The sequence below is a fragment of the Dendropsophus ebraccatus genome, chromosome 13 (assembly GCF_027789765.1).
Source record: "Dendropsophus ebraccatus isolate aDenEbr1 chromosome 13, aDenEbr1.pat, whole genome shotgun sequence".
NCBI classification, from domain to species: domain Eukaryota; kingdom Metazoa; phylum Chordata; class Amphibia; order Anura; family Hylidae; genus Dendropsophus; species Dendropsophus ebraccatus.
Genome location: NC_091466.1, coordinates 6,455,176 through 6,482,710, shown reverse-complemented (window position 1 = coordinate 6,482,710; position 27,535 = coordinate 6,455,176). Strand labels below are relative to the sequence as shown.

The 27,535-nt window shown below is 52.7% G+C and overlaps 1 protein-coding gene across 10 annotated transcripts in view; it reads left to right on the top strand.

The window, feature by feature from the left end:
• Positions 1-27,535, top strand: part of UBAP2L (ubiquitin associated protein 2 like) — a 38,023-nt gene that overhangs the window by 1,977 nt on the left and 8,511 nt on the right. For 2 of the 10 annotated variants that reach the window (XM_069950433.1, XM_069950430.1), the window contains exons 2-23: positions 4,225-4,354; positions 4,558-4,635; positions 12,454-12,564; positions 13,185-13,353; positions 14,371-14,466; positions 14,540-14,585; positions 14,659-14,765; positions 15,034-15,108; positions 16,350-16,402; positions 16,881-16,966; positions 17,355-17,526; positions 20,648-20,837; positions 21,075-21,337; positions 21,634-21,806; positions 23,409-23,601; positions 23,858-23,912; positions 24,194-24,356; positions 24,433-24,499; positions 24,721-24,901; positions 24,992-25,080; positions 25,168-25,221; positions 25,311-25,392. In XM_069950433.1, the coding sequence (XP_069806534.1) occupies positions 4,265-4,354; positions 4,558-4,635; positions 12,454-12,564; positions 13,185-13,353; positions 14,371-14,466; positions 14,540-14,585; positions 14,659-14,765; positions 15,034-15,108; positions 16,350-16,402; positions 16,881-16,966; positions 17,355-17,526; positions 20,648-20,837; positions 21,075-21,337; positions 21,634-21,806; positions 23,409-23,601; positions 23,858-23,912; positions 24,194-24,356; positions 24,433-24,499; positions 24,721-24,901; positions 24,992-25,080; positions 25,168-25,221; positions 25,311-25,392 (2,593 nt within the window). In that variant the 5' untranslated portion in view covers positions 4,225-4,264. Of the gene's footprint in view, positions 1-4,224; positions 4,355-4,557; positions 4,636-12,453; positions 12,565-13,184; positions 13,354-14,370; positions 14,467-14,539; positions 14,586-14,658; positions 14,766-15,033; positions 15,109-16,349; positions 16,403-16,880; positions 16,967-17,354; positions 17,527-20,647; positions 20,838-21,074; positions 21,338-21,633; positions 21,807-23,408; positions 23,602-23,857; positions 23,913-24,193; positions 24,360-24,432; positions 24,500-24,720; positions 24,902-24,991; positions 25,081-25,167; positions 25,222-25,310; positions 25,393-27,535 lie in introns of all 10 variants that reach the window. The other 8 variants (XM_069950432.1, XM_069950429.1, XM_069950438.1 and 5 more) reach the window with 6 other exon arrangements.

Below are 27,535 nucleotides of genomic sequence, written 5' to 3'. Positions count from 1 at the left end.
GTCCTGTGAGGAGGAGGAGGCATGCTGGGAGATGTAGTCCTGTGAGGAGGAGGAGGCATGCTGGGAGATGTAGTCCTGTGAGGAGGAGGAGGCATGCTGGGAGATGTAGTCCTGTGAGGAGGAGGAGGCATGCTGGGAGATGTAGTCCTGTGAGGAGGAGGAGGCATGCTGGGAGATGTAGTCCTGTGAGGAGGAGGAGGCATGCTGGGAGATGTAGTCCTGTGAGGAGGAGGAGGCATGCTGGGAGATGTAGTCCTGTGAGGAGGAGGAGGCATGCTGGGAGATGTAGTCCTGTGAGGAGGAGGAGGCATGCTGGGAGATGTAGTCCTGTGAGGAGGAGGAGGCATGCTGGGAGATGTAGTCCTGTGAGGAGGAGGAGGCATGCTGGGAGATGTAGTCCTGTGAGGAGGAGGAGGCATGCTGGGAGATGTAGTCCTGTGAGGAGGAGGAGGCATGCTGGGAGATGTAGTCCTGTGAGGAGGAGGAGGCATGCTGGGAGATGTAGTCCTGTGAGGAGGAGGAGGCATGCTGGGAGATGTAGTCCTGTGAGGAGGAGGAGGCATGCTGGGAGATGTAGTCCTGTGAGGAGGAGGAGGCATGCTGGGAGATGTAGTCCTGTGAGGAGGAGGAGGCATGCTGGGAGATGTAGTCCTGTGAGGAGGAGGAGGCATGCTGGGAGATGTAGTCCTGTGAGGAGGAGGAGGCATGCTGGGAGATGTAGTCCTGTGAGGAGGAGGAGGCATGCTGGGAGATGTAGTCCTGTGAGGAGGAGGAGGCATGCTGGGAGATGTAGTCCTGTGAGGAGGAGGAGGCATGCTGGGAGATGTAGTCCTGTGAGGAGGAGGAGGCATGCTGGGAGATGTAGTCCTGTGAGGAGGAGGAGGCATGCTGGGAGATGTAGTCCTGTGAGGAGGAGGAGGCATGCTGGGAGATGTAGTCCTGTGAGGAGGAGGAGGCATGCTGGGAGATGTAGTCCTGTGAGGAGGAGGAGGCATGCTGGGAGATGTAGTCCTGTGAGGAGGAGGAGGCATGCTGGGAGATGTAGTCCTGTGAGGAGGAGGAGGCATGCTGGAGATGTAGTCCTGTGAGGAGGAGGAGGCATGCTGGGAGATGTAGTCCTGTGAGGAGGAGGAGGCATGCTGGGAGATGTAGTCCTGTGAGGAGGAGGAGGCATGCTGGGAGATGTAGTCCTGTGAGGAGGAGGAGGCATGCTGGGAGATGTAGTCCTGTGAGGAGGAGGAGGCATGCTGGGAGATGTAGTCCTGGGAGGAGGAGGAGGCATGCTGGGAGATGTAGTCCTGTGAGGAGGAGGAGGCATGCTGGGAGATGTAGTCCTAGGAGGAGGAATGCTGGGAGATGTAGTCCTGTGAGCAGGAGGAATGCTGGGAGATGTAGTCCTAGGAGGAGGAATGCTGGGAGATGTAGTCCTAGGAGGAGGAATGCTGGGAGATGTAGTCCTTGAGGAGGAGGAGGAGGAATGCTGGGAGATGTAGTCCTGTGAGGAGGAGGCATGCTGGGAGATGTAGTCCTGTGAGGAGGAGGCATGCTGGGAGATGTAGTCCTAGGAGGAGGAATGCTGGGAGATGTAGTCCTGTGAGCAGGAGGAATGCTGGGAGATGTAGTCCTGTGAGCAGGAGGAATGCTGGGAGATGTAGTCCTGTGAGGAGGAGGAGGAGGAGGAATGCTGGGAGATGTAGTCCTGTGAGGAGGAGGAGGAGGAGGAATGCTGGGAGATGTAGTCCTGTGAGGAGGAGGAGGAGGAGGAATGCTGGGAGATGTAGTCCTGTGAGGAGGAGGAGGAGGAGGACTGCTGGGAGATGTAGTCCTGTGAGGAGGAGGAGGAGGAGGAATGCTGGGAGATGTAGTCCTGTGAGGAGGAGGAGGAATGCTGGGAGATGTAGTCCTGTGAGGAGGAGGAGGAATGCTGGGAGATGTAGTCCTGTGAGGAGGAGGAGGAGGAGGAATGCTGGGAGATGTAGTCCTGTGAGGAGGAGGAGGAGGAGGAATGCTGGGAGATGTAGTCCTGTGAGGAGGAGGAGGAGGAGGAATGCTGGGAGATGTAGTCCTGTGAGGAGGAGGAGGAGGAATGCTGGGAGATGTAGTCCTGTGAGGAGGAGGAGGAGGAATGCTGGGAGATGTAGTCCTGTGAGGAGGAGGAGGAGGAATGCTGGGAGATGTAGTCCTGTGAGGAGGAGGAGGAGGAGGAATGCTGGGAGATGTAGTCCTGTGAGGAGGAGGAATGCTGGGAGATGTAGTCCTGTGAGGAGGCGGCATGCTGGGAGATGTAGTCCTGTGAGGAGGCGGAGGCGGCATGCTGGGAGATGTAGTCCTGTGAGGAGGCGGAGGCGGCATGCTGGGAGATGTAGTCCTGTGAGGAGGCGGAGGCGGCATGCTGGGAGATGTAGTCCTGTGAGGAGGCGGCGGCGGCATGCTGGGAGATGTAGTCCTGTGAGGAGGCGGCGGCGGCATGCTGGGAGATGTAGTCCTGTGAGGAGGCGGCGGCATGCTGGGAGATGTAGTCCTGTGAGGAGGTGTGCTATAGGATATGTAGTCCTTGCATATGTGGAGAGCCCCGGGGGTCCGGTCTATAGGGTGGAGAGCGGGGGGGGGGGGGGGGATGGTCCGGTCTATAGGGTGGAGCGGGGGGGGGGTCCGGTCTATAGGGTGGAGAGCGGGGGGGGGGGGGGGGGTTTGTGGTCCGTTCTATAGGATGCAGGGACATATGTGGAGAGACGGTGGTCTGGTCTATAGGATGCAGGGACATATGTGGAGAGACGGGGGTCTGGTCTATAGGATGCAGGGACATATGTGGAGAGCCGGTTCTATAGGGTGGAGAACCGGGGGTCCGGTCTATAGGATGCAGGGACATATGTGGAGAGCCGGGGGTCCGGTCTATAGGATGCAGGGACATATGTGGAGAGCCGGGGTCTATAGGGTGGAGAGCTGGGGGTCCGGCCTATAGGATGCAGGGACATGTGTGGACAAGGGGAGTACAAATTATCTCCTGAAATAGCGACACATAAGACAGGGGGCCGGCACTGGTGTCCTGCAGCTGTCGGGAGGTGTCATGTGGTGGTCGGGGGTCACAGGGGGCGAGGTGCTCAGAGCGGGGGCAACTGCTGCCTCATGTCTCCCCATCCTCCCACCCGGGTATAAGCTGTGCCACCATGTAGCATCACCTGGCAGCAGTTACTGCGCACTATGGGGTCACCAGGCCTTCCTGTACAGACCCCCAGCACAGCTCTTATCACCTTCTCTATCACAGCTCTATCACCTTCTCTATCAGCCATAACAGCCTATTTGGCGTCATACAGTGGGGGGATAGATCAGAGCGGTGACATCCTACGGGACATGTCTGGGGCCCCGCACAGCGGCGACATCCCACAGGACATGATTGGGGCCCTGCAGAGCGGCGACATCCCATAGGACATGATTGGGGCCCTGCAGAGCGGCGACATCCCACAGGACATGATTGGGGCCCTGCAGAGCGGCGACATCCCATAGGACATGATTGGGGCCCCGCACAGCGGCGACATCCCACAGGACATGATTGGGGCCCTGCAGAGCGGCGACATCCCATAGGACATGATTGGGGCCCTGCAGAGCGGCGACATCCCACAGGACATGATTGGGGCCCTGCAGAGCGGCGACATCCCATAGGACATGATTGGGGCCCCGCACAGCGGCGACATCCCACAGGACATGATTGGGGCCCCGCAGAGTGGCGACATCCCACAGGACGTGATTGGGGCCCTGCAGAGCGGCGACATCCCATAGGACATGATTGGGTCCCTGCAGAGCGGCGACATCCCACAGGACATGATTGGGGCCCTGCAGAGCGGCGACATCCCACAGGACATGATTGGACCCCCACAGAGCGGCGACATCCCACAGGACATGATTGGGGCCCCGCAGAGTGGCGACATCCCACAGGACATGATTGGGGCCCCGCAGAGTGGCGACATCCCACAGGACATGATTGGGCCCCCACAGAGCGGTCAGAGGGTATGGGGTCTGGGGGCACACATTACAGGGCTATGGGTGACCCTGGATGGATACATCCCATCATGAGGGGGTAGCACTAATATTGTATGTCAAGTTGGGAATGAGGTGACTGGTGTCCAGATCTCCTGGAAAGGTGTCATGTATTGGCTGTGATTGTACATGATGGGGTATCTGGGGGTCCGGTGATGCCATTAACCCTTTCTGTTGTGTCTCTTGCAGAGCTGTAACTTGTAAATACTGTTATTTGTATATACTGTAAATGATGACCTCGGTGGCCACAAACCGCACCCGGGGGAACTGGGAACAGACACCGACACAGAACCAGACGCAGCACAAACAGAGGCCTCAGGTACGGGGGTCACCACCCAACATGGCGCTTGCTCATATGTGATGTGCCTGCCCCAGCCTGGTGCCCCTCCTGTGTGACATACACCCCCTTCCCCCCAGCTTGGCGCCCCCTCCTGTGTGATGTAAACCTCCGCCGCCCCCCCCCCCCCCCCCCTCAACATGACACCCGCTCATACATGACTGCTCCCTTTCTCCTCTTCCCAGGCCACAGCAGAACAGATTCGGTTGGCACAGATGATCTCAGACCAGAATGACGCAGACTTTGAAGAAGAAGTAAAACAGGTGATGAAGTGAATGTAGAAGTGTAATGGTAATGGCCGCCACTTCCTGATACCAAGTGTCATTTCCTCATCATTACAATGTGTCCGGTCTACATGATCACATCCATAGTACAAGTCTCCCCACAGCTGAGGGGCTGTTACATTGTATCCAGTCTATATGACCACATCTGAGGGGCTGTTACATTGTATCCAGTCATATAACCACATCTGAGGGGCTGTTACATTGTATCCAGTCTATATAACCACATCTGAGGGGCTGTTACATTGTATCCAGTCTATATAACCACATCTGAGGGGCTGTTACATTGTATCCAGTCTATATGACCACATCTGAGGGGCTGTTACATTGTATCCAGTCTATATAAACACAGCTGAGGGGCTGTTACATTGTATCCAGTCTGAACAGTGACATCTGAGGGGATGTTACATTGTATCCAGTCTATATAACCACATCTGAGGGGCTGTTACATTGTGTCCAGTCTGAATAACCACATCTGAGGGGCTGTTACATTGTGTCCAGTCTGAATAACCACATCTGAGGGGCTGTTACATTGTTTCCAGTCTATATAACCACATCTGAGGGGCTGTTACATTGTGTCCAGTCTGAATAACCACATCTGAGGGGCTGTTACATTGTTTCCAGTCTATATAACCACATCTGAGGGGCTGTTACATTGTGTCCAGTCTGAATAACCACATCTGAGGGGCTGTTACATTGTGTCCAGTCTGAATAACCACATCTGAGGGGCTGTTACATTGTATCCAGTCTATATAACCACATCTGAGGGGCTGTTACATTGTATCCAGTCTATATAACCACATCTGAGGGGCTGTTACATTGTATCCAGTCTATATGACCACATCTGAGGGGCTGTTACATTGTATCTAGTCTATATGACAACATCTGAGGGGCTGTTACATTGTATCCAGTCTATATAACCACATCTGAGGGGCTGTTACATTGTATCTAGTCTATATGACAACATCTGAGGGGCTGTTACATTGTATCCAGTCTGAATAATCACAGCTGAGGGGCTGTTACATTGTATCCAGTCATATAACCACATCTGAGGGGCTGTTACATTGTTTCCAGTCTATATAACCACATCTGAGGGGCTGTTACATTGTATCCAGTCTATATAACCACAGCTGAGGGGCTGTTACATTGTGTCCAGTCTATATAACCACATCTGAGGGGCTGTTACATTGTATCCAGTCATATAACCACATCTGAGGGGCTGTTACATTGTATCCAGTCTATATAACCACATCTGAGGGGCTGTTACATTGTATCCAGTCATATAACCACATCTGAGGGGCTGTTACATTGTATCCAGTCTATATAACCACAGCTGAGGGGCTGTTACATTGTGTCCAGTCTATATAACCACATCTGAGGGGCTGTTACATTGTATCCAGTCTATATAACCACAGCTGAGGGGCTGTTACATTGTGTCCAGTCTATATAACCACATCTGAGGGGCTGTTACATTGTATCCAGTCTATATAACCACAGCTGAGGGGCTGTTACAATGTTTCCAGTCTATATAACCACATCTGAGGGGCTGTTACATTGTATCCAGTCTATATAACCACAGCTGAGGGGCTGTTACAATGTTTCCAGTCTATATAACCACAGCTGAGGGGCTGTTACATTGTATCCAGTCTATATAACCACAGCTGAGGGGCTGTTACAATGTTTCCAGTCTGGATGGTCACATCAGCAGCACATACCTCTCCCTTTCTGAGAGTTTGTTACAATGTATAAGGGCCCTATTACACGGGATGATTATCGTGCGAAAAAATTGTTAAATTGTTCGAATTTAAACGATAATTGTTCTGTGTAATTGCAGGCAACGATCGAAAGGTCGTTCGTATGTCGTTGATTTAGATCTGAACCTAAAATTATTGTTAATCGTTGGCTGTAATTCCACGTTCGTTAGCTGTAGTTCTGCATTTTTTCACTAATGGTTCAGTGTAATAGCACATTGTTCATTGTTTTTCTGGGATCAAAAGGGATTAACGATCATAGTAACGATCGCAACTAACGATTATCATTCTGTGAAATATGGTGAACGTTTTCAGGTTAACGAAAAACAATCTCGTTTGCAATCGTTAGTCGTTAATAGTTAAAAATCGCTCAGTGTAATAGGACCCTAAGACTGTATCTACACAGCTAAACTGAAACCTTGTTAAATACACACACTCCAGTGTATAATGTACGTTAACACATCTCATGTCTGTGCAATCAGTATCCTTCTCCTACTTGTGACCATGGAGACCCTATACATAAACATATCTACAGGAACACCCTATAAAAGAACTATCTTTATTATTTGCAAATACACATCAATACAAACAAGGCAATTCCAAACATGAAACAGACCAGGCTACAAAGTTTTGGGATTTGTATATATAGCGTTAAAAAGTAAGATAAATAATCGGTATGGTGATGTTAACAATGATAGTGGCAGCGCTGTAGTATACATGTAAACAAGCAGGGATTAACCTTAACCCCTTAAGGACAGAGCCAATTTAGATTTTTTCGTTTTCGTTTTTTCCTCCTTGTGCTTAAAAGGCCATAGCACTTGCATTTTTCCACCTAGAAACCCACATGAGCCCTTATTTTTTTTCTCCACTAATTGTACTTTGCAATGACAGGCTGATTTTTTTTTTTTATAAAGTACACTGCGAAACCAGAATAAAATAAATGTGTGGTGAAATTGAAAAAAAACCCCACATTTCGTTTATTTGGGGGGTATTTGTTTTTACGCCATTCGCCCTGGGGTAAAACTGAGTCATTACGATTACAACGATATATAACATGTATGACTTTTCTTTTATCTGATGGCCTGTAAAAAATTCAAACCATTGTTAACAAATATACGTTCCTTAAAATGGCTCCATTCCCAGGCTTATAGCGCTTTTATCCTTTGGTCTATGGGGCTGTATGAGGTGTGATTTTTTTGCGCCATGATGTGATCTTTCTATCGGTACCTTGATTGCGCCTATGCGACTTTTTGATCGCTTTTTATTACAATTTTTCTGGAATTGATGCGACCAAAAATGCGCAATTTTGCACTTTGGGATTTTTTTGCGCTTACGCCATTTACCGTGCGAGATCAGGAATGTGATAAATTAATAGTTTGGGCGATTACGCACGCGGCGATAGCAAACATGTTTATTTATTTATATTTATTTATAACCTGGGAAAAGGGGGGTGATTCAGACTTTTATTAGGGGAGGGGATTTTTTTTTTTTCTTCTTACACTTATACTAGGAGCCCCCCCTAGGGGACTTCTAGTATATACACTTTGATCTCTCATTGAGATCTTTGCTGTATACTTATACAGCAAAGATCAATGAGATCAGCACTCGTTTGCTTTCGGCTGCTGCAGCCGAAAACAAGCGAGTGCCGAGCCGGGGTCGGCGCCATCTTGGAGCAGACCCCATCCGGCTTCAGTCACGGAGATTGTGTCCCGGAGAAGCGATCTCCCCCACTTGACACCAGGGAACGGCTGCCTCCGATTACCTTATTAGCTGGCACGGCGATCGGACCGTGCCCGCTAATAGCTGTGATCCCGGGCTACATGAGGCACCCGGGACCGCAGCGGTTCAGAGCGGGGTTGCCATGCGGCCCCGTTCTGAACGGCCTTAATGACAACAGGGCGTAAATATACGCACTTTGTCGCTAAGGGGTTAAATAGAGATGAGCGAACCTGGAGCATGCTCGAGTCGATCCGAACCCGAACTTTCGGCATTTGATTAGCGGTGGCTGCTGAAGTTGGATAAAGCCCTAAGGCTATGAGGAAAACATGGATATAGTCATTGGCTGTATCCATGTTTCCAGACAACCTTAGAGCTTTATCCAAGTTCAGCAGCAACCGCTAATCAAATGCTGAACGTTCGGGTTCAGATGGACACTTACACACACACTTACACACACTTACACACACACTTACACACACACTTACACACACACACACTTACACACACACACACACTTACACACACACACACTTACACACACACACACTTACACACACACTTACACACACACACTTACACACACACACTTACACACACACACTTACACACACACACTTACACACACACACTTACACACACACACTTACACACACACACACACTTACACACACACACACTTACACACACACACTTACACACACACACACACACAACACACACTTACACACACACACTTACACACACTTACACACACACACACACACTTACACACACACACACTTACACACACACACACTTACACACACACACACACTTACACACACACACACACACTTACACACACACACACACTTACACACTTACACACACACACTTACACACACACACTTACACACACACACTTACACACACACACTTACACACACACACACACTTACACACACACTTACACACACACTTACACACACACACTTACACACACACACACACACTTACACACACACACTTACACACACACACTTACACACACACACACACTTACACACACACACACACACTTACACACACACTTACACACACACTTACACACACTTACACACACACACTTACACACACACACTTACACACACTTACACACACACACTTACACACACTTACACACACACTTACACACACACACTTACACACACACACTTACACACACACACTTACACACACACACTTACACACACACACTTACACACACACACTTACACACTTACACACACACACACACTTACACACACACACACACACACACACTTACACACACACACACACACACTTACACACACACACACACACACACTTACACACACACACACACACTTACACACACACACACACACTTACACACACACACACACACACACTTACACACACACACACACACACTTACACACACTTACACACACACACTTACACACACTTACACACACACACTTACACACACACACACACACACACACACACTTACACACACACACACTTACACACACACACACTTACACACACACACTTACACACACACTTACACACTTACACACACACACTTACACACTTACACACACTTACACACACACACACACACACACACTTACACACACACACACACACACTTACACACACACACACACACACTTACACACACACTTACACACACACACACACTTACACACACACACACACACACACTTACCCACTTACACCAGGGATAATGTACTCTTTATCATCTTATAATAGGTTGGTGCACAAGCACATATGTTATGATTTAGAAGAAGCCCGGCTAGACGAATAGAGCCGATGTGGGCACGTTGGCAGAGGGGAGGTTAACTGTGTGTGTGGGGGGGGGGACAGGTTTACTTTCCCTGGTGGTAGTACCCCACACATGTGATATGGGATAGGTTATGGTTAATCCCTGCCTGTTTACATGTATACTACAGCGCTGCCACTTTATCATTGTTTACATCACCGACATTATTTATCTTACTTTTTAATGCTATGTACAAATCCCCAAACTTTGTAGCCTGGTCTGTTTCATGTTTGGAATTGCCTTGTTTTTATTGATGTGTATTTGCAAATAATAAAGATGTTATTTTTATAGGGTGTTGTTCCAATTCCTGTAGATATAAAATGAAACATTGTGAACTGGGAGAAATATTACTATAAGTAATTCTCCATACAGAGGGGATGGTTGGGGGTCCTGATAGGTTACTATAAGTAATCCTCCATACACAGGGGATGACTAGGGGCGGGGGTCCTGATAGGTTACTCTATCTTCTATACACAGGGGATGACTAGGGACGGGGGGTCCTGATAGGTTACTATAAGTAATCCTCCATACACAGGGGATGACTAGGGACGGGGGGTCCTGATGGGTTAGTATAAGTAATCCTCCATACACAGGGGATGGTGGTCCTGATAGGTTACTATAAGTAATCCTCCATACACAGGGGATGGGTGGGGGTCCTGATAGGTTACTATAAGTAATCCTCCATACACAGGGGATGGGTGGGGGTCCTGATAGGTTACTATAAGTAATCCTCCATACACAGAGGGTGGGTGGGGGTCCTGATAGGTTAGTATAAGTAATCCTCCATACACAAGGGATGGTGGTCCTCATAGGTTACTATAAGTAATCCTCCATACACAGGGGATGGGTGGGGGTCCTGATAGGTTACTATAAGTAATCCTCCATACACAGGGGATGACTGGGGGCGGGGGTCCTCATAGGTTACTATAGGTAATCCTTCATACACAGGGGATGGGTGGGGACGGGGGGTCCTGATAGGTTACTATAAGTAATCCTCCATACACAGGGGATGACTAGGGGCGGGGGTCCTGATAGATTACTATAAGTAATCCTCCATACACAGGGGATGGGTGGGGGTCCTGATAGGTTACTATAAGTAATCCTCCATACACAGGGGATGGGTGGGGGTCCTGATAGGTTACTATAAGTAATCCTCCATACACAGAGGGTGGGTGGGGGTCCTGATAGGTTAGTATAAGTAATCCTCCATACACAAGGGATGGTGGTCCTCATAGGTTACTATAAGTAATCCTCCATACACAGGGGATGGGTGGGGGTCCTGATAGGTTACTATAAGTAATCCTCCATACACAGGGGATGACTGGGGGCGGGGGTCCTCATAGGTTACTATAGGTAATCCTTCATACACAGGGGATGGGTGGGGACGGGGGGTCCTGATAGGTTACTATAAGTAATCCTCCATACACAGGGGATGACTAGGGGCGGGGGTCCTGATAGATTACTATAAGTAATCCTCCATACACAGGGGATGGGTGGGGGTCCTGATGGGTTACTATAAGTAATCCTCCATACACAGGGGATGGGTGGGGGTCCTGATAGGTTACTATAAGTAATCCTCCATACACAGGGGATGACTAGGGACGGGGGGTCCTGATAGGTTACTATAAGTAATCCTCCATACACAGGGGATGGGTGGGGGTCCTGATAGGTTACTATAAGTAATCCTCCATACACAGGGGATGACTGGGGGTGGGGGTCCTGATAGGTTACTATAAGTAATCCTCCATACACAGGGGATGGGTGGGGGTCCTGATAGGTTACTATAAGTAATCCTCCATACACAGGGGATGACTGGGGGTGGGGGTCCTGATAGGTTACTATAAGTAATCCTCCATACACAGGGGATGACTGGGGGTGGGGGTCCTGATAGGTTACTATAAGTAATCCTCCATACACAGGGGATGGGTGGGGACGGGGGGTCCTGATAGGTTACTATAAGTAATCCTCCATACACAGGGGATGACTAGGGGCGGGGGTCCTGATAGATTACTATAAGTAATCCTCCATACACAGGGGATGGGTGGGGGTCCTGATAGGTTACTATAAGTAATCCTCCATACACAGGGGATGGGTGGGGGTCCTGATAGGTTACTATAAGTAATCCTCCATACACAGGGGATGGGTGGGGGTCCTGATAAGTTACTATAAGTAATCCTCCATACACAGGGGATGGGTGGGGGTCCTGATAGGTTACTATAAGTAATCCTCCATACACAGGGGATGGGTGGGGGTCCTGATGGGTTAGTATAAGTAATCCTCCATTCACAGGGGATGGGTGGGGATCCTGATGGGTTAGTATAAGTAATCCTCCATACACAGGGGGTGTCTAGGGGCGGGGGTTCTGATAGGTTACTATAAGTAATTCTGACAGTCCCCGTTGTGTGCTGCTCTGTTAATGCTACTGTCCCAGCCACAACAATTGTCCCTCCATTAACCTTCATCTTTCCATCTCTCCAGCTGATCGATATAACAGGGAAGAACCAGGACGAGTGTGTGATCGCTCTTCACGACTGCAATGGCGACCTTAACCGAGCCATCAATGTTCTGCTGGAGGGGAACCCAGACACTGTAAGTGCCATCTTCCTGTCATCCCCCAGTACACAGCGCCCGCCTCCTGCTAACACGGCCCGAGCGTCAGTCATTTACAGCCCTCACTCCCTGTCCCGTCATCCCTGACAACTCCAAAATCCTTTCCTCTGGTTTGTGTTATCATTTAGAGGGGAAGTCCACCCAAAACTGCTGGTTATTCCAAGCATAGAGGAATGTGAGGATGGGGTCTGCGACCTGAGAGCAGCGAGAAGTCTTCCTGAATATAGTGTGCGTCTGCCCCTGGTTTATACCCCACCAGACTGTCTATCACAGGGGTCAAACCCAGGCCCTCCAGCTGTTACAGGACTACCACTTCCATCATGCCCAGACAGCCAAAGCTTTTGCTCTCTAGGCATGATGGGAGTTGTAGATGTGTTACAGCAGGAGGGCCTGGGTGTGACCCCTGTGATCTCTATGTAGTATAGAATGCCAAGCTTTCCCCCCCATTACCTGCAGCAGGTACTAGGAGCACGGTGTTTGTAGTAACATATTTGGTTTGGGCATTTTTGGGTTTTCTTTCCTCCTGTCTATGGGGTCATGAGAGGGCAGATTTGTACGCTGTGTTATTGGCGTTAGCTTGACGTGTCTTCTTCCCGCAGCACTCCTGGGAGATGGTGGGTAAGAAGAAAGGAGTTTCTGGGCAGAAGGAAGCAGGGCAAGCAGAACAGACTGAGGAGACACGAGAAAACAGAGACAGAGAGCGAGACTTCAGCCGCAGGCGTGGAGGGGCACCCCGAAGAGGACGGGGCGGCAGCCGCAGCAGAGAGTGTAAGTGACGTCTGTGTGTCTGCTAGGCCGTGGTGACTCTGTATGTCTGCCATGTCTCACCTATGGCGATTGACTGCAGTGCATTGTGCATCTGCAGGGCAGGCATGGCGGTGTGGGCTGTCTGTAGTGCAGGCATGGTGGTGGGCGCTGGCTGTGGACAGGCATGGCAGTGTGGGCTGTCTGTAGGCCAGGCATGGCAGTGTGGGCTGTCTGTAGGGCAGGCGTGGCGGTGTGGGCTGTCTGTAGGGCAGGCGTGGCGGTGTGGGCTGTCTGTAGGGCAGGCGTGGCGGTGTGGGCTGTCTGTCTGTAGGGCAGGCGTGGCGGTGTGGGCTGTCTGGCTGTAGGGCAGGCGTGGCGGTGTGGGCTGTCTGGCTGTAGGGCAGGCGTGGCGGTGTGGGCTGTCTGGCTGTAGGGCAGGCGTGGCGGTGTGGGCTGTCTGGCTGTAGGGCAGGCGTGGCGGTGTGGGCTGTCTGGCTGTAGGGCAGGCGTGGCGGTGTGGGCTGTCTGGCTGTAGGGCAGGCGTGGCGGTGTGGGCTGTCTGGCTGTAGGGCAGGCGTGGCGGTGTGGGCTGTCTGGCTGTAGGGCAGGCGTGGCGGTGTGGGCTGTCTGGCTGTAGGGCAGGCGTGGCGGTGTGGGCTGTCTGGCTGTAGGGCTGGCGTGGCGGTGTGGGCTGTCTGGCTGTAGGGCAGGCGTGGCGGTGTGGGCTGTCTGGCTGTAGGGCAGGCGTGGCTGTGTGGGCTGTCTGGCTGTAGGGCAGGCGTGGCGGTGTGGGCTGGCTGTCTGTAGGGCAGGCGTGGCGGTGAGTATTTATATATTGGATGTGCTGATGCGGGATGTGTTTTTGGGGGGTTCCATTCGTGGTGATGTCTGTATGTCTGCCATCTCTTGTCTGAATCTCATCTGGTGACATGTGCGCCTGCCGAGCCTCTGGAGTGATGGCCGTGTGTCAGCCATGTTTGGGTCCTGTCCCCCTTGCACTTTTGGTTGTACCTCACTGACTGCTTCCTCTTTCTCCAGTTCGGGCACAGGAAAATGGTTTGGAAGGCAGTAAATCTGGTGGATCTTCTGGCAGAGGCACAGAGAGGGGGCGACGGGGCCGTGGGCGAGGCCGAGGTGAGTGCCGTGTCCTGGAGTACCTGCTGGTGGGTGACGGCCCGGTCATTAATTCTTGTATCTTTACCATTAGGCGGATCAGGAAGAAGAGGCGGCCGGTTCTCGGCGCAGGGCATGGGGTACGTGTATCCTCCACTGTTCTATACACAGAGGTAAGATTCTGCCTTACTGTAATGGACTCTTCTCTTCCAGGACCTTTAACCCTGCGGACTACGCTGAACCCTCCAACACCGAAGACAACTATGGAAACAGCAGCACTTGGAATAACACCGCCAACTTTGAACCCGATGATGGAACAAGTAGGTCCCCCTGCTCCCTCCTAACGGGTTACATCTCAACATGACAGAATTCCAGCTGTGTCCTGCGGATCCTGCTTCACCTATGCCCCAGGGGGTTCTGGGGAGGGAGGTCCTGGACACCAGGGGGGCCCACAAGTCAATGGAGGGGGGGGAGGAGGAGGAGGGGCCTTTTAGATTTGGGGTTTGTGGAGTTTCGGGGTACAACCTGCACTTCATCTCAATCTGATTTGTCTCTTTTTGTTTTGTTTTTTTTCCCTTTTTGTTTCAGGACTTGATTACATTGGGGGTGAGGGCTCAGATAATCCCCGAAAATTTTCCACTGCTCCTGGTATGACACATCCAGGTGCACTCACTGCCCCTGATCACCTCTTCATTTCTGCTTGTTGTGTGTTTTCTCTCCTAACCTGTCCCTCCCTGCACGGGCCGGGGGTGGAGAGCATGTTATACTGGGATGGGACCCCCAGCACTGGTCGGACCTCCTAGCTGCGTGATGATTCTGGGACTTGTAGTTCATTCTGGGGTGGGGAAGGCATGTTTGTAAGAATGGGCCACACTTGACAGACATCACTTTAGGTGACAGGTTCTGTGCTATTGGTGCAGTATAGAAGCTCGGCACCGTATGCAGGATCACATCTGTCCAGTGACGTCCTGTCCCTCCACGCTCTTCGCTGTATGTAGATTTGTGTACGAATATAAGACCCGCTATGGTTATGGGTGTTGCAGAGGGGACCGGGGTCTTGGCTCCGTCTATCACATACTGAACACTCTGATTTTTGGAATTTTTCCTGGATTCTGCAGGATGTTCATGGTGGTATAATGTAGACATAACTTCTCCAGTCTTACAGAGTCTATAGTCCACTCACAACCAAAGCTGTAACCACAAGCCTGCTGGCCATCATATCTGCTGGCTCTGTACTCAGTCTTAGGTCTCATTCACACTGGAAACAGCTGATTCCCTAGAATTAACCATGGAAGCAGCAGAATTGTGATTGCTGCTCTGGATGTGGTTGGAGTATAAGATATGTTGGTTTAGGAGATCTGTCTTCTCATTGCTGTAATGTGAGGACAACAGGATGGTTTAGCTTGCCATGTTTTACCCGCTTCTTCCCCGCAGCAGTCACCGGCATTGCCGTCCTCGATGTCACCTGGGATCCCTTTATGCCCTGAGGTTTAATGTTATTTTGGAAATCCAGGCGCTTTGTATGATTATACAGCGCAGTTTCTACAGGGTTAATACTGTGTGCGCGCAATGTCTCGCGTTCTGCACATCCACATGTGGCCGCTTGGGTGCCGGGCCCTGCCCTCGGGGTGGCCGCTTGGGTGCCGGGCCCTGCCCTCGGGGTGGCCGCTTGGGTGCCGGGCCCTGCCCTCGGGGTGGCCGCTTGGGTGCCGAGCCCTGCCCTCGGGGTGGCCGCTTGGGTGCCGGGCCCTGCCCTCGGGGTGGCCGCTTGGGTGCCGGGCCCTGCCCTCGGGGTGGCCGCTTGGGTGCCGGGCCCTGCCCTCGGGGTGGCCGCTTGGGTGCCGGGCCCTGCCCTCGGGGTGGACACCTTGTAACCCTCTTTGTTCTTTATGCTTGTTTACCAGGTGCCTGGAGGACGGCCCCAGAAGAATGGGGGACAGAGGACTGGAATGAGGATGTACGTATATGTGGCTGGGTTGATGTATACATGTCTGGCACCACTTCCAGGGTTTGTCCACCTCAGAGATGCGCTCCTTGCTTGTTCAGTGTCTGCACAGAGCTTACTGTGGGGACTTCCATTCTTAGAAAATGGTATCTCCGTGACCTCCGACTCTGTACAGCCATCTACCATATTGCAGACCATCCGCTTAGACTATACTATGGATTTCCCAGACTCCTGAGTGCACAGTGTGACACGTACCTATAACCCTGTACTGTAGAACCCCACCCCTGCTACTTGTTCTTTACATTAAAGGAGAAGGCTGGAGAAAATAATAATTTGGCAGCAGTTGCGGGGAAACACAAGAAACAAGTGCCCCCCCGAGTTTATTATGTTCCCTCCTTTCTACTTGACAGTTTGTATTAGCTCCTGACTTCTCCTTTAATGGTCTTTAGTTTCTGATTTTTTTTTTATTTTTTTTTCCATGCTGTTTCAGCTGTCTGAAACCAAGATCTTCACAGCATCCAGCGTGTCGTCTGTGCCCCTCGCCTCTGAGAGTGTGACCATCACTGCGGGCCAGAGGTAAGCGTGTCTGACCTGTAGAAAACCCCATGTCCTCAGGGGACAGGAACTTTGTGGATTTCTATCCACAATACGGAGGAGATCCACACAGTGTGAAAACCTTCTTTACAGGTTTACACCTGCACTGTGTGAATGAATGGTGCAGAGCGAGGATTTATGTAAATCCACAGGCCCTGGGGTTTGTCTGTTCACCTTCTGAGGCTTCTGCTGCTCCTCAGATAAGACCCTTCTGCTCCCCGTATATTTTGTGTTGTCATGAGACTGCCAGTGTCTTCAGTGGTCCCATGGCAAGATGTGATTGGACCTGGAAGAATGAGGACCTGACTGGCTATTTGTGGCTAATCTGACCTGTGGGCACTTACCAGTTAGCCGCTCTTACTCTTCATAGGATCGACCTGGCGGTATTGCTGGGGAAAAGCCCTTCATCGCTAGAGAATGAGGCCTCCAATCTGGACCCAGCGCAGAACCCCCCCTTGTCACAGCCCCTCGTGTTCAGCAACTCCAAGCAGGGCTCCCTGTCACAGGCCAGTCCCGGCAGCTCCTTCACTCACCACAGCATGGTAAGTCCTCTCCACGTGTTACTGGCATAAGTTTGTGTATGGAGCCAGTGCTGGATACTGGGTCAGGACGGCTCTGGATGGGGCTGGAGGTCAGCATGGCTTGGGATGGGGCTGGCGAGGTCTGGGTGCCTCTGGATATGGGGCTGGCGAGGTCTGGGTGCCTCTGGATATGGGGCTGGCGAGGTCTGGGTGCCTCTGGATATGGGGCTGGCGAGGTCTGGGTGCCTCTGGATATGGGGCTGGCGAGGTCTGGGTGCCTCTGGATATGGGGCTGGCGAGGTCTGGGTGCCTCTGGATATGGGGCTGGCGAGGTCTGGGTGCCTCTGGATATGGGGCTGGCGAGGTCTGGGTGCCTCTGGATATGGGGCTGGCGAGGTCTGGGTGCCTCTGGATATGGGGCTGGCGAGGTCTGGGTGCCTCTGGATATGGGGCTGGCGAGGTCTGGGTGCCTCTGGATATGGGGCTGGCGAGGTCTGGGTGCCTCTGGATATGGGGCTGGCGAGGTCTGGGTGCCTCTGGATATGGGGCTGGCGAGGTCTGGGTGCCTCTGGATATGGGGCTGGCGAGGTCTGGGTGCCTCTGGATATGGGGCTGGCGAGGTCTGGGTGCCTCTGGATATGGGGCTGGCGAGGTCTGGGTGCCTCTGGATATGGGGCTGGCGAGGTCTGGGTGCCTCTGGATATGGGGCTGGCGAGGTCTGGGTGCCTCTGGATATGGGGCTGGCGAGGTCTGGGTGCCTCTGGATATGGGGCTGACGAGGTCTGGGTGCCTCTGGATATGGGGCTGGCGAGGTCAGGGTGCCTCTGGGTATGGGGCTGGCGAGGTCTGGGTGCCTCTGGATATGGGGCTGGCGAGGTCAGGGTGCCTCTGGATATGGGGCTGGCGAGGTCTGGGTGCCTCTGGATATGGGGCTGGCGAGGTCAGGGTGCCTCTGGATATGGGGCTGGCGAGGTCAGGGTGCCTCTGGGTATGGGGCTGGCGAGGTCTGGGTGCCTCTGGCTATGGCTATGGGGCTGGCAATGTCGGGGCGCCTCTGGATATCATTTGACAAGATGTATATCTGAGGCTCGGTAAACCATTAATGCCCGTTTTCCTGTAGATCTGAGCTTTACATTGTGGTTTTTTTTTTTCTGTATCATTAACAAGTTCTGCAGCCAAGGAGACAGGAGCCATGCCGGTTGTTTCCATGGTTACTTAGCGTTACTTAGGCTTTGCCGCATGCCCGTAGACCCTCTATGGCTTTACATGTGGCCACTGAGGGGGGACAGCGCATGCAACAATAACCGTTCCTGTACCGGCCGTCTTCCGCTCATCGGCTGATGGATAGTGCGGGCACCACAGTGGGGTCAATTTTATTTGTTGAGGGCAGCAGATGGGGGAGGTGCAAGCGGGGGAGCGCGGCGGATGGGGCAGGTGCAGGCGGGGGAGCGCGGCGGATGGGGCAGGTGCAGGCGGGGGAGGCGGCGGGTGGGGCAGGTGCAGGCGGGGGAGCGCGGCGGGGGAGCGCGGCGGATGGGGGAGGTGCAGGCGGGGGAGCGCGGCGGATGGGGGAGGTGCAGGCGGGGGAGCGCGGCGGATGGGGGAGGTGCAGGCGGGGGAGCGCGGCGGATAGGGGACGTGCAGTCGGGGGAGCGCGGCGGATGGGGCAGGTGCAGGCGGGGGAGCGCGGCGGATGGGGCAGGTGCAGGCGGGGGAGCGTGGCGGATGGGGCAGGTGCAGGCGGGGGAGCGCGGCGGATGGGGCAGGTGCAGGCGGGGGAGCGCGGCGGATGGGGCAGGTGCAGGCGGGGGAGCGCGGCGGATGGGGGAGGTGCAGGCGGGGGAGCGCGGCGGATGGGGGAGGTGCAGGCGGGGGAGCGCGGCGGATGGGGGAGGTGCAGGCGGGGGAACGCGGCGGATGGGGGAGGTGCAGGCGGGGGAGCGCGGCAGTCATTGCCAAAGAATAGGTATAATAAACGGCACAATGAGAGAGACCTCGTCCAGTCCTCAGGCGTTGTGAGAGATATAAGAAGCTATAAGAGAATTCTCCGCTACACCTGGAAAGGAATTATGAATGAATCTAAAAACCCAAAGTAAGTGCAGGCAACAGCGTTCGGGGCAGGAACCACCCTCCAAGGGGCAGACAACAAGAGGGGATTAGTCAGTAGGCACCAATCACCTCAAATCTGGGTGGGGTGTGGGGGGGTGTTAGAGGAAACAAACTATTTCAGTGGCTGGCTTCTTTCCAGCAGTGGATGGCGGTAAAATGTGGCCAAAGGTTACAGGCACATAGTTATGTAGGTGGGTACAGGTGAAGTCTTTGCAGACCTGACTCTCGGAGCAGTACATCTGAGGCACGAGTCCCATTATAGAATTACGGTGGAGAGATCTAGGCCCTGTGTGTAATTTTAATCGCCATATCCCAATACGATGCGGCAGGGAGAAAATTTTGTGCCAGATCAGAGGAGGTGAGGTGCGGTGCGGTATATGTGGCAGCCATGTTGGGAAGTGGAGGAACAAAGATTGGAGGATTCAGTAGTGAGAGAAAAGATGCGGAGGGCTTCTCTTGTCCTCAAGAGAGTTGACTGTGAGATCTTCCTTTTCTTGGCATTTTACCGTCTATGTTCCTCGCATAGCTAGTGGCCCGCAAGTAGGGCAAGAAAGTGGAGGAAGGGAGGGTTAAGTTAGATTGTGCCTCGGAAAAGGACAGAATAGAGGTTGGTGTTGGGGATAATATGTCCAGGGCTTTGGTAGTATTGTGATGGGACTGCCAGGTGGAGAAGACGCAGGTAGGTGATATCGCCAGCGGGCAGCCTGCCAGGCTTTAATAGCCAGGGAGAGAAGTGTGTCCGCGGGCGCGTGTAGAGCAGGGATGGGGAACATTGGCCCTCCAGCTAAAGCTTTGGCTGTCCAGGCATTATGGGAATTTTAGTTTTGTAACAGCTGGAGGTCCGAAGGTTTCCATCCCTGGAGTAGGGAATAACGGCCTGTTAAGTTACTGCCTGTCCTATGAGGTATAGTGGGAGAGGCCATGGGTCCAGTCCCCCTAGCTATTCGTAATAGGAGGGAGGAAGTTGAGCCACCATTAATGTATTTCCCTCCATATAGCAGTCCCGGTGATGGCGTGTGCCCGTGTTTTGCAGGTCAGCATGCTGAGTAAGAGCTTTGGGGACGGGGAACCCAAGGGCGGCACCACCAGCGGCTCACAGTTCTTGGAGCAGTTTAAGACGGCGCAGGCTTTGGCTCATCTGGCAGCTCAGCATTCAGACTCCTCCAGTAACACCGCCTGGGACCTGGGCTCCTCGGCACAGACCTCCTCCCTGGGGCAGTTCGGTAAGACGTGACTCCACCTTAGAGGGGTCCTCCTCCCAGGTAACATTATGGCTGCCTCACGTCTCCGGTTCTCCCAGACTGCTTAATGCTGGATGTGTAGAAATGTCTGCTCCAGTGTATGATACATGGAGCCTGTGAGAGCTTGGGTGACTAATGGTGGCTATATCACCAGGGGTTTACCACACATCGGGGTAAGTGAAGGTTCAGATGACTCAGAGGTTCTGTCTATCCCTCCAGACCTGAAGAGCACATCTGACCCCTTTACCAAGCGCCAGAGCTTCTCTCCCGCTTCCACCATGATGGATGTGTACCTGCAGGAGAAGGTGCCCGTAACCAGCGCTCCTTCTGCAGTACCCGTGTGCCCATCCTCCCCTCTGACCGGCAAAACCAACCATCCCCCCCAGATGTCCCCAGTGTCACCCGAAAATCAATCTGGAAGTCCGCAGCCAGCCCACCAGAAGATGAAGGTGCAGAAGAAGAAAACGTCCCTGACGTCAAAGGTATGGATGATCCCTACCTCCCCAACCAGCTCTAGATCAATGCAAAGTGATACACCCTGAACCCCATAGTGTTCACAGAGAGAGATTGCACACTGTCCCAGACAGGGTGATACACGCAGGTACGCTGCCCTGTATAGATGCATATACATAGCCCTGTGTATTAACATACACACACGCATAGCCATGTATGTAGTGGCGCACACGTGGCTAACCCCATACGTAGAGATCGACAGTTTCCCGTGACATGCTTTCTTCTGCTTTACCTCATGCGTTTTTATTTCTGCTTTCTCCCCCAGATTCCGGCTCTGGCTGTAGAAATGCCGGGAACAGCTGACATATCTGGGCTGAACCTGCAGTTTGGGGCCTTGCAGTTTGGTTCTGAGCCAGTTCTCCCGGAGTACGAATCTTCTCAGACAACGAACACAGCTGTGAGCCAGACTCCGAACAGCCTGTACACCAGCCCGGCAAGGTGAGAAATGTGCCCGTATGGTGGGGGAAGCACGTGCACAACAGTAGACCCTTTCTGGCTTTCTCCATAGCAATAAAGGGGGGACAGATTGTGCAACAGCAACACACAGCGCGTGTAGACGACACCACAGATCACCCAATACAATTGTCTGTGGCTCTTCCATACAAGCGCACATGTCAGGTGGCCCCTTGGTGCACTGATACTATAGAGCAGGGATGGGGAACCTTCAGCCCTCCAGCTGTTGCAAAACTACAATTCCCATCATGCCAGAACAGCCAAAGCTTTAGCTTTGATGGGAATTGTAGTGGGAATGCATGATGGGAATTGTAGTTTTGCAACAGCTGGAGGGTTGAAGGGTCCCTATCCCTGCTATAGAGCCTGTCAGGCAGCCCCTTGGTGCACTGATACTATGGAGCCTGTCAGGCGGTGCACTGATACTATGGAGCCTGTCAGGCGGTGCACTGATACTATGGAGCCTGTCAGGCGGTGCACTGGTACTATGGAGCCTGTCAGGCGGTGCACTGGTACTATGGAGCCTGTCAGGCGGTGCACTGGTACTATGGAGCCTGTCAGGCGGTGCACTGGTACTATGGAGCCTGTCAGGCGGTGCACTGGTACTATGGAGCCTGTCAGGCGGTGCACTGGTACTATGGAGCCTGTCAGGCGGTGCACTGGTACTATGGAGCCTGTCAGGCGGTGCACTGGTACTATGGAGCCTGTCAGGCGGTGCACTGGTACTATGGAGCCTGTCAGGCGGTGCACTGGTACTATGGAGCCTGTCAGGCGGTGCACTGGTACTATGGAGCCTGTCAGGCGGTGCACTGGTACTATGGAGCCTGTCAGGCGGTGCACTGGTACTATGGAGCCTGTCAGGCGGTGCACTGGTACTATGGAGCCTGTCAGGCGGTGCACTGGTACTATGGAGCCCGTCAGGCGGTGCACTGGTACTATGGAGCCTGTCAGGCGGTGCACTGGTACTATGGAGCCTGTCAGGCGGTGCACTGGTACTAGGGAGCCTGTCAGGCGGCCCCTTGGTGCACTGGTACTAGGGAGCCTGTCTGGCGACCCCTTGGTGCACTGGTACTAGGGAGCCTGTCTGGCGACCCCTTGGTGCACTGATACTAGGGAGCCTGTCTGGCGGCCCCTTGGTGCACTGATACTAGGGAGCCTGTCTGGCGGCCCCTTGGTGCACTGATACTAGCGAGCCTGTCTGGCGGCCCCTTGGTGCACTGATACTAGGGAGCCTGTCTGGCGGCCCCTTGGTGCACTGATACTAGGGAGCCTGTCTGGCGGCCCCTTGGTGCACTGATACTAGGGAGCCTGTCTGGCGGCCCCTTGGTGCACTGATACTAGGGAGCCTGTCTGGCGGCCCCTTGGTGCACTGATACTAGGGAGCCTGTCTGGCGGCCCCTTGGTGCACTGATACTAGGGAGCCTGTCTGGCGGCCCCTTGGTGCACTGATACTAGGGAGCCTGTCTGGCGGCCCCTTGGTGCACTGATACTAGGGAGCCTGTCTGGCGGCCCAGTGTATATCACATGCCAAGCAGCCATGTAGAGTTCAGCATTGGATGTCGTTCGTGACGTCTGTTTTTTCTCTTGCAGTGAAGCGTCCAGCAACGTGGTCAGTAGTCAGAGCCCAGAGTCTGCTTACCAAGGGAGCAGCATCCAGACAGCAACGTTTACCTCACAGAGCAGCACTCAGGGCCCCTTATACGAACAGAGGTCCACACAGACCAGGCGCTACCCCATCTCCTCCTCCACCTCCTCCCCACAGAAGGATATCAGTCAATCCAAGGTGCGTTCTCTGGGGATGTACTCCGAGCTCTGTCCCTGCTGATGGGCAGACACATGTTCTTTATAGCATGCCTGTAGACCCTTTTTGGCTGTACAGTCACCATTAAGGGGGGACAGCGCATGCAAAAGTAATAGTTCCATCCCTGATCTGTCAGCCCAGCTCCCCGGCTGATGGGTTAGTGTGTGGTCACGACATCTGCAGACAGAGTTTTACCTCCAGATTCCCCCTCTAATGTGTTCCTTCTCTCTTCCCATAGAATGGCTATAACTCCACACAGACTTCCACCATGCAAACTCCTGTATCAGGAGAAGGTAAGTGTCCGGCAATATGAATGTTGTTGTCGCTGATGCTTTCAAGGGCGGATGCTGGGACACCAGTAGACCCTTTTCGGCTGTATATAGCCTTAAAGGGGGGACAGTGTGTCCAACAGTAATCAGAGCAGTCACAGGCGGTATCAGGTGATTGTGGTGTCTGATGCCTGTGACTGGTCAGTACATGCGGGGGGGGGGGGCGCTTTCTCCATCTACATTGAGGGGCTGCACCGTGGCTCCCAGGATTCAGCTCTCATGCTCTCCATCTATTTCGTTTGCAGTTCCCTCAGCCCCTACGATTAAAGCGGATTCGTCGTCTGCTTCCAGCATCACCCCCCTCAGCGACTCCTTACTGACCACTGCTGGAGCCCACTCCTCCCAGCTGAGCAGCCTGAGCCATGGCGAGGAGCTGCAGAACCCGGTGGCCTCTGCTCAGCTCAGCAGGTAGTGTGCATTAGAGCCGGGAGTGTGCCGCCCCCTGCCGGGATACCACATTGACAATGTCTCTATCTTTCCGCAGTTCTCTGCCCTCTCAGCACCAAACGCCCGTCTCCTCCACGGTGAGGACGTCCTCATCCACTCCTCTGGTGAGTCCTCGTGCCTCCCTAATGTCCTGCATGTCAGTTGACCCTTCCGGCTCTTTCCGTGGGCGTGAAGGGGGACAGTACATGCTAAAGCAATCGGGTTTGCCAGCCATGTGATCAATCCTAGCGTGATCATGTGCTTGCAGCATCCATACAGGTTTTTTACATTCTGCCTCTGCTGAGGGTTGTAGTTCTCTAATGGTCTGTGGTGTCTTCCGGTACAGCACACCAGTGTGGAGAGTGACGCCAGCTTACATTCAGTCGCTACTTTCTCCACGGTCTCCAATACAGTGGCCAGCGCTGCCCCCGCCTCTTCTTCGCTCAGCGTCAGCAGTCTTGGCCTGGGCCTCAGTACAAGCTCCACCATCGCTCCTTCTACACGGAACTCCATAGCTACCACGTCAGGTACTGCTCCTCATGGTGGGATCCTGAGAAGCCCCCCTTACTGCTCTATCCATAGCATTGGTATCTAATGTTCTTCTGTATTTCTTGCAGGTAAAGCTCCTCCAAACCTACCGCCAGGTGTTGCACCGCTGTTACCAAACCCATACATCATGGCTCCTGGTCTGTTACATGCTTATCCTGTAAGTGCTTAGAGCAGGGATTTTGGGTGGTCACCTCCACCCCGGACACTTTCCTTTATGTAATTGTCATCTCGCTGTGTTTTCCAGCCACAGGTCTATGGTTACGATGATCTGCAGATGTTACAGACAAGGTTCCCCCTGGTGAGTGATATGTTAGTGACTGAACACCGTGCACTGCCCCCCGTGTCGCCTCTGTGACTAACCGGACTGTATTATATTCTACATTATAGGATTATTACAGCATCCCATTTCCCACGCCCAGCACTCCACTAACCGGAAGAGACGCCAGCCTGACAAGTAACCCATACTCTGGTACGTCTGCAGTCACCAGATGTGTATGGTGTATAGATAGATATGTAAAGAATATAGACGTGTATGGTGTATAGATAGACATGTATAGTATATAGACGTGTAAGGTATCTAGATATCTATAGTATATAGACGTGTGTATAGATAGATATGTATAGTATACAGACGCGTATGGTATATAGATATCTATAGTATATAGACGCTTTTGTGTATAGATAGATATGTATAGGAGGAAGAGAAGGCGAGTAATGGTACGGTGATGAGAGGAGCGTATTACAGGCAGACGCATGTTTGCATCTGTCTTATTACCGCAAGGCCTGGCCTGACCATTGGTTTTGTGACACCAGGTGACTGGTCAGTTCGTGTCATTAGATCTGTGGTTAGTTTAGGGCTTACAGGCCTAAAGATTACCGCACAGTAAAAAAACTGACCGCACTGTACTTGAGACGGCTGCTCTCTTTATGCCTTTACAGAGCCTATTACATGGATCAGTAATGGAGGGGTGAGGGTCACTGGATCAATGCCCCCCGCCTCCTGTGTGTCTGTACACCCCCTATTATAACAGCCCGATCAGCCTATCTGGTTGGTGACCCTATTATATCAGCCACACGATATCGCATTCAGTAGAGACATCCCAAGATGATCCCTGCCCTGGATAGGTGATCATTCTGTGTTCTGTGAGCGTCCGATCCATACTGATCACAAGAAGCTGGGTCCCAAGTCCCCAGGTAGCTGCAGCGTTGGTCAAGCAGGCACATTTTCTCTCTGCTGTACCTGGGCGCGATGCTCTGCTGCCTTGGTGAATGGAGTTGTAGCTTACAGGCTTGTGATTGGTGGAGGTTCCAGTCTTGGTGAATGGAGTTGTTGCATACAGGCTTGTGATTGGTGGAGGTTCCAGTCTTGGTGAATGGAGTTGTTGCATACAGGCTTGTGATTGGTGGAGGTTCCAGTCTTGGTGAATGGAGTTGTAGCATACAGGCTTGTGATCGGTGGAGGTTCTGGTCCCGCTGAATGGAGCGGTGGCATACAGGCTTGTGATTGGTGGAGGTTCTAGGCCCGGTGAATGGAGTTGTAGCATACAGGCTTGTGATTGGTGGAGGTTCCAGTCTTGGTGAATGGAGTTGTTGCATACAGGCTTGTGATTGGTGGAGGTTCCAGTCTTGGTGAATGGAGTTGTAGCATACAGGCTTGTGATCGGTGGAGGTTCTGGTCCCGCTGAATGGAGCGGTGGCATACAGGCTTGTGATTGGTGGAGGTTCTAGGCCCGGTGAATGGAGTTGTAGCATACAGGCTTGTGATTGGTGGAGGTTCCAGTCTTGGTGAATGGAGCGGTAGCATACAGGCTTGTGATCAGTGGAGGTTCCGGTCCCGGTGAATGGAGCGGTAGCATACAGGCTTGTGATTGGTGGAGGTTCTTGTCCCGGTGAATGGAGCGGTAGCATACAGGCTTGTGATCAGTGGAGGTTCCGGTCCCGGTGAATGGAGCGGTAGCATACAGGCTTGTGATTGGTGGAGGTTCCAGTCTTGGTGAATGGAGTTGTTGCATACAGGCTTGTGATTGGTGGAGGTTCCAGTCTTGGTGAATGGAGTTGTAGCATACAGGCTTGTGATTGGTGGAGGTTCCAGTCTTGGTGAATGGAGCGGTGGCATACAGGCTTGTGATTGGTGGAGGTTCTAGGCCCGGTGAATGGAGTTGTAGCATACAGGCTTGTGATTGGTGGAGGTTCCAGTCTTGGTGAATGGAGCGGTAGCATACAGGCTTGTGATCAGTGGAGGTTCCGGTCCCGGTGAATGGAGCGGTAGCATACAGGCTTGTGATTGGTGGAGGTTCTTGTCCCGGTGAATGGAGCGGTAGCATACAGGCTTGTGATTGGTGGAGGTTCTAGGCCCGGTGAATGGAGTTGTAGCATACAGGCTTGTGATCGGTGGAGGCTCTAGTCTTGTTGAATGGAGTTGTAGCATACAGGCTTGTGCTCAGTGTAGCTTCCGGTCCCGGTGAATAGAGCGGTAGCATACAGGCTTGTGATTGGTGGAGGTTCCGGTCTTGATGAATGGAGTTGTAGCATACAGGCTTGTGATCGGTGGAGATCCCGGTGAATGGAGTGGTAGCATACAGGTTTGTGATCAATGGGGGTCCTGGTCTTGG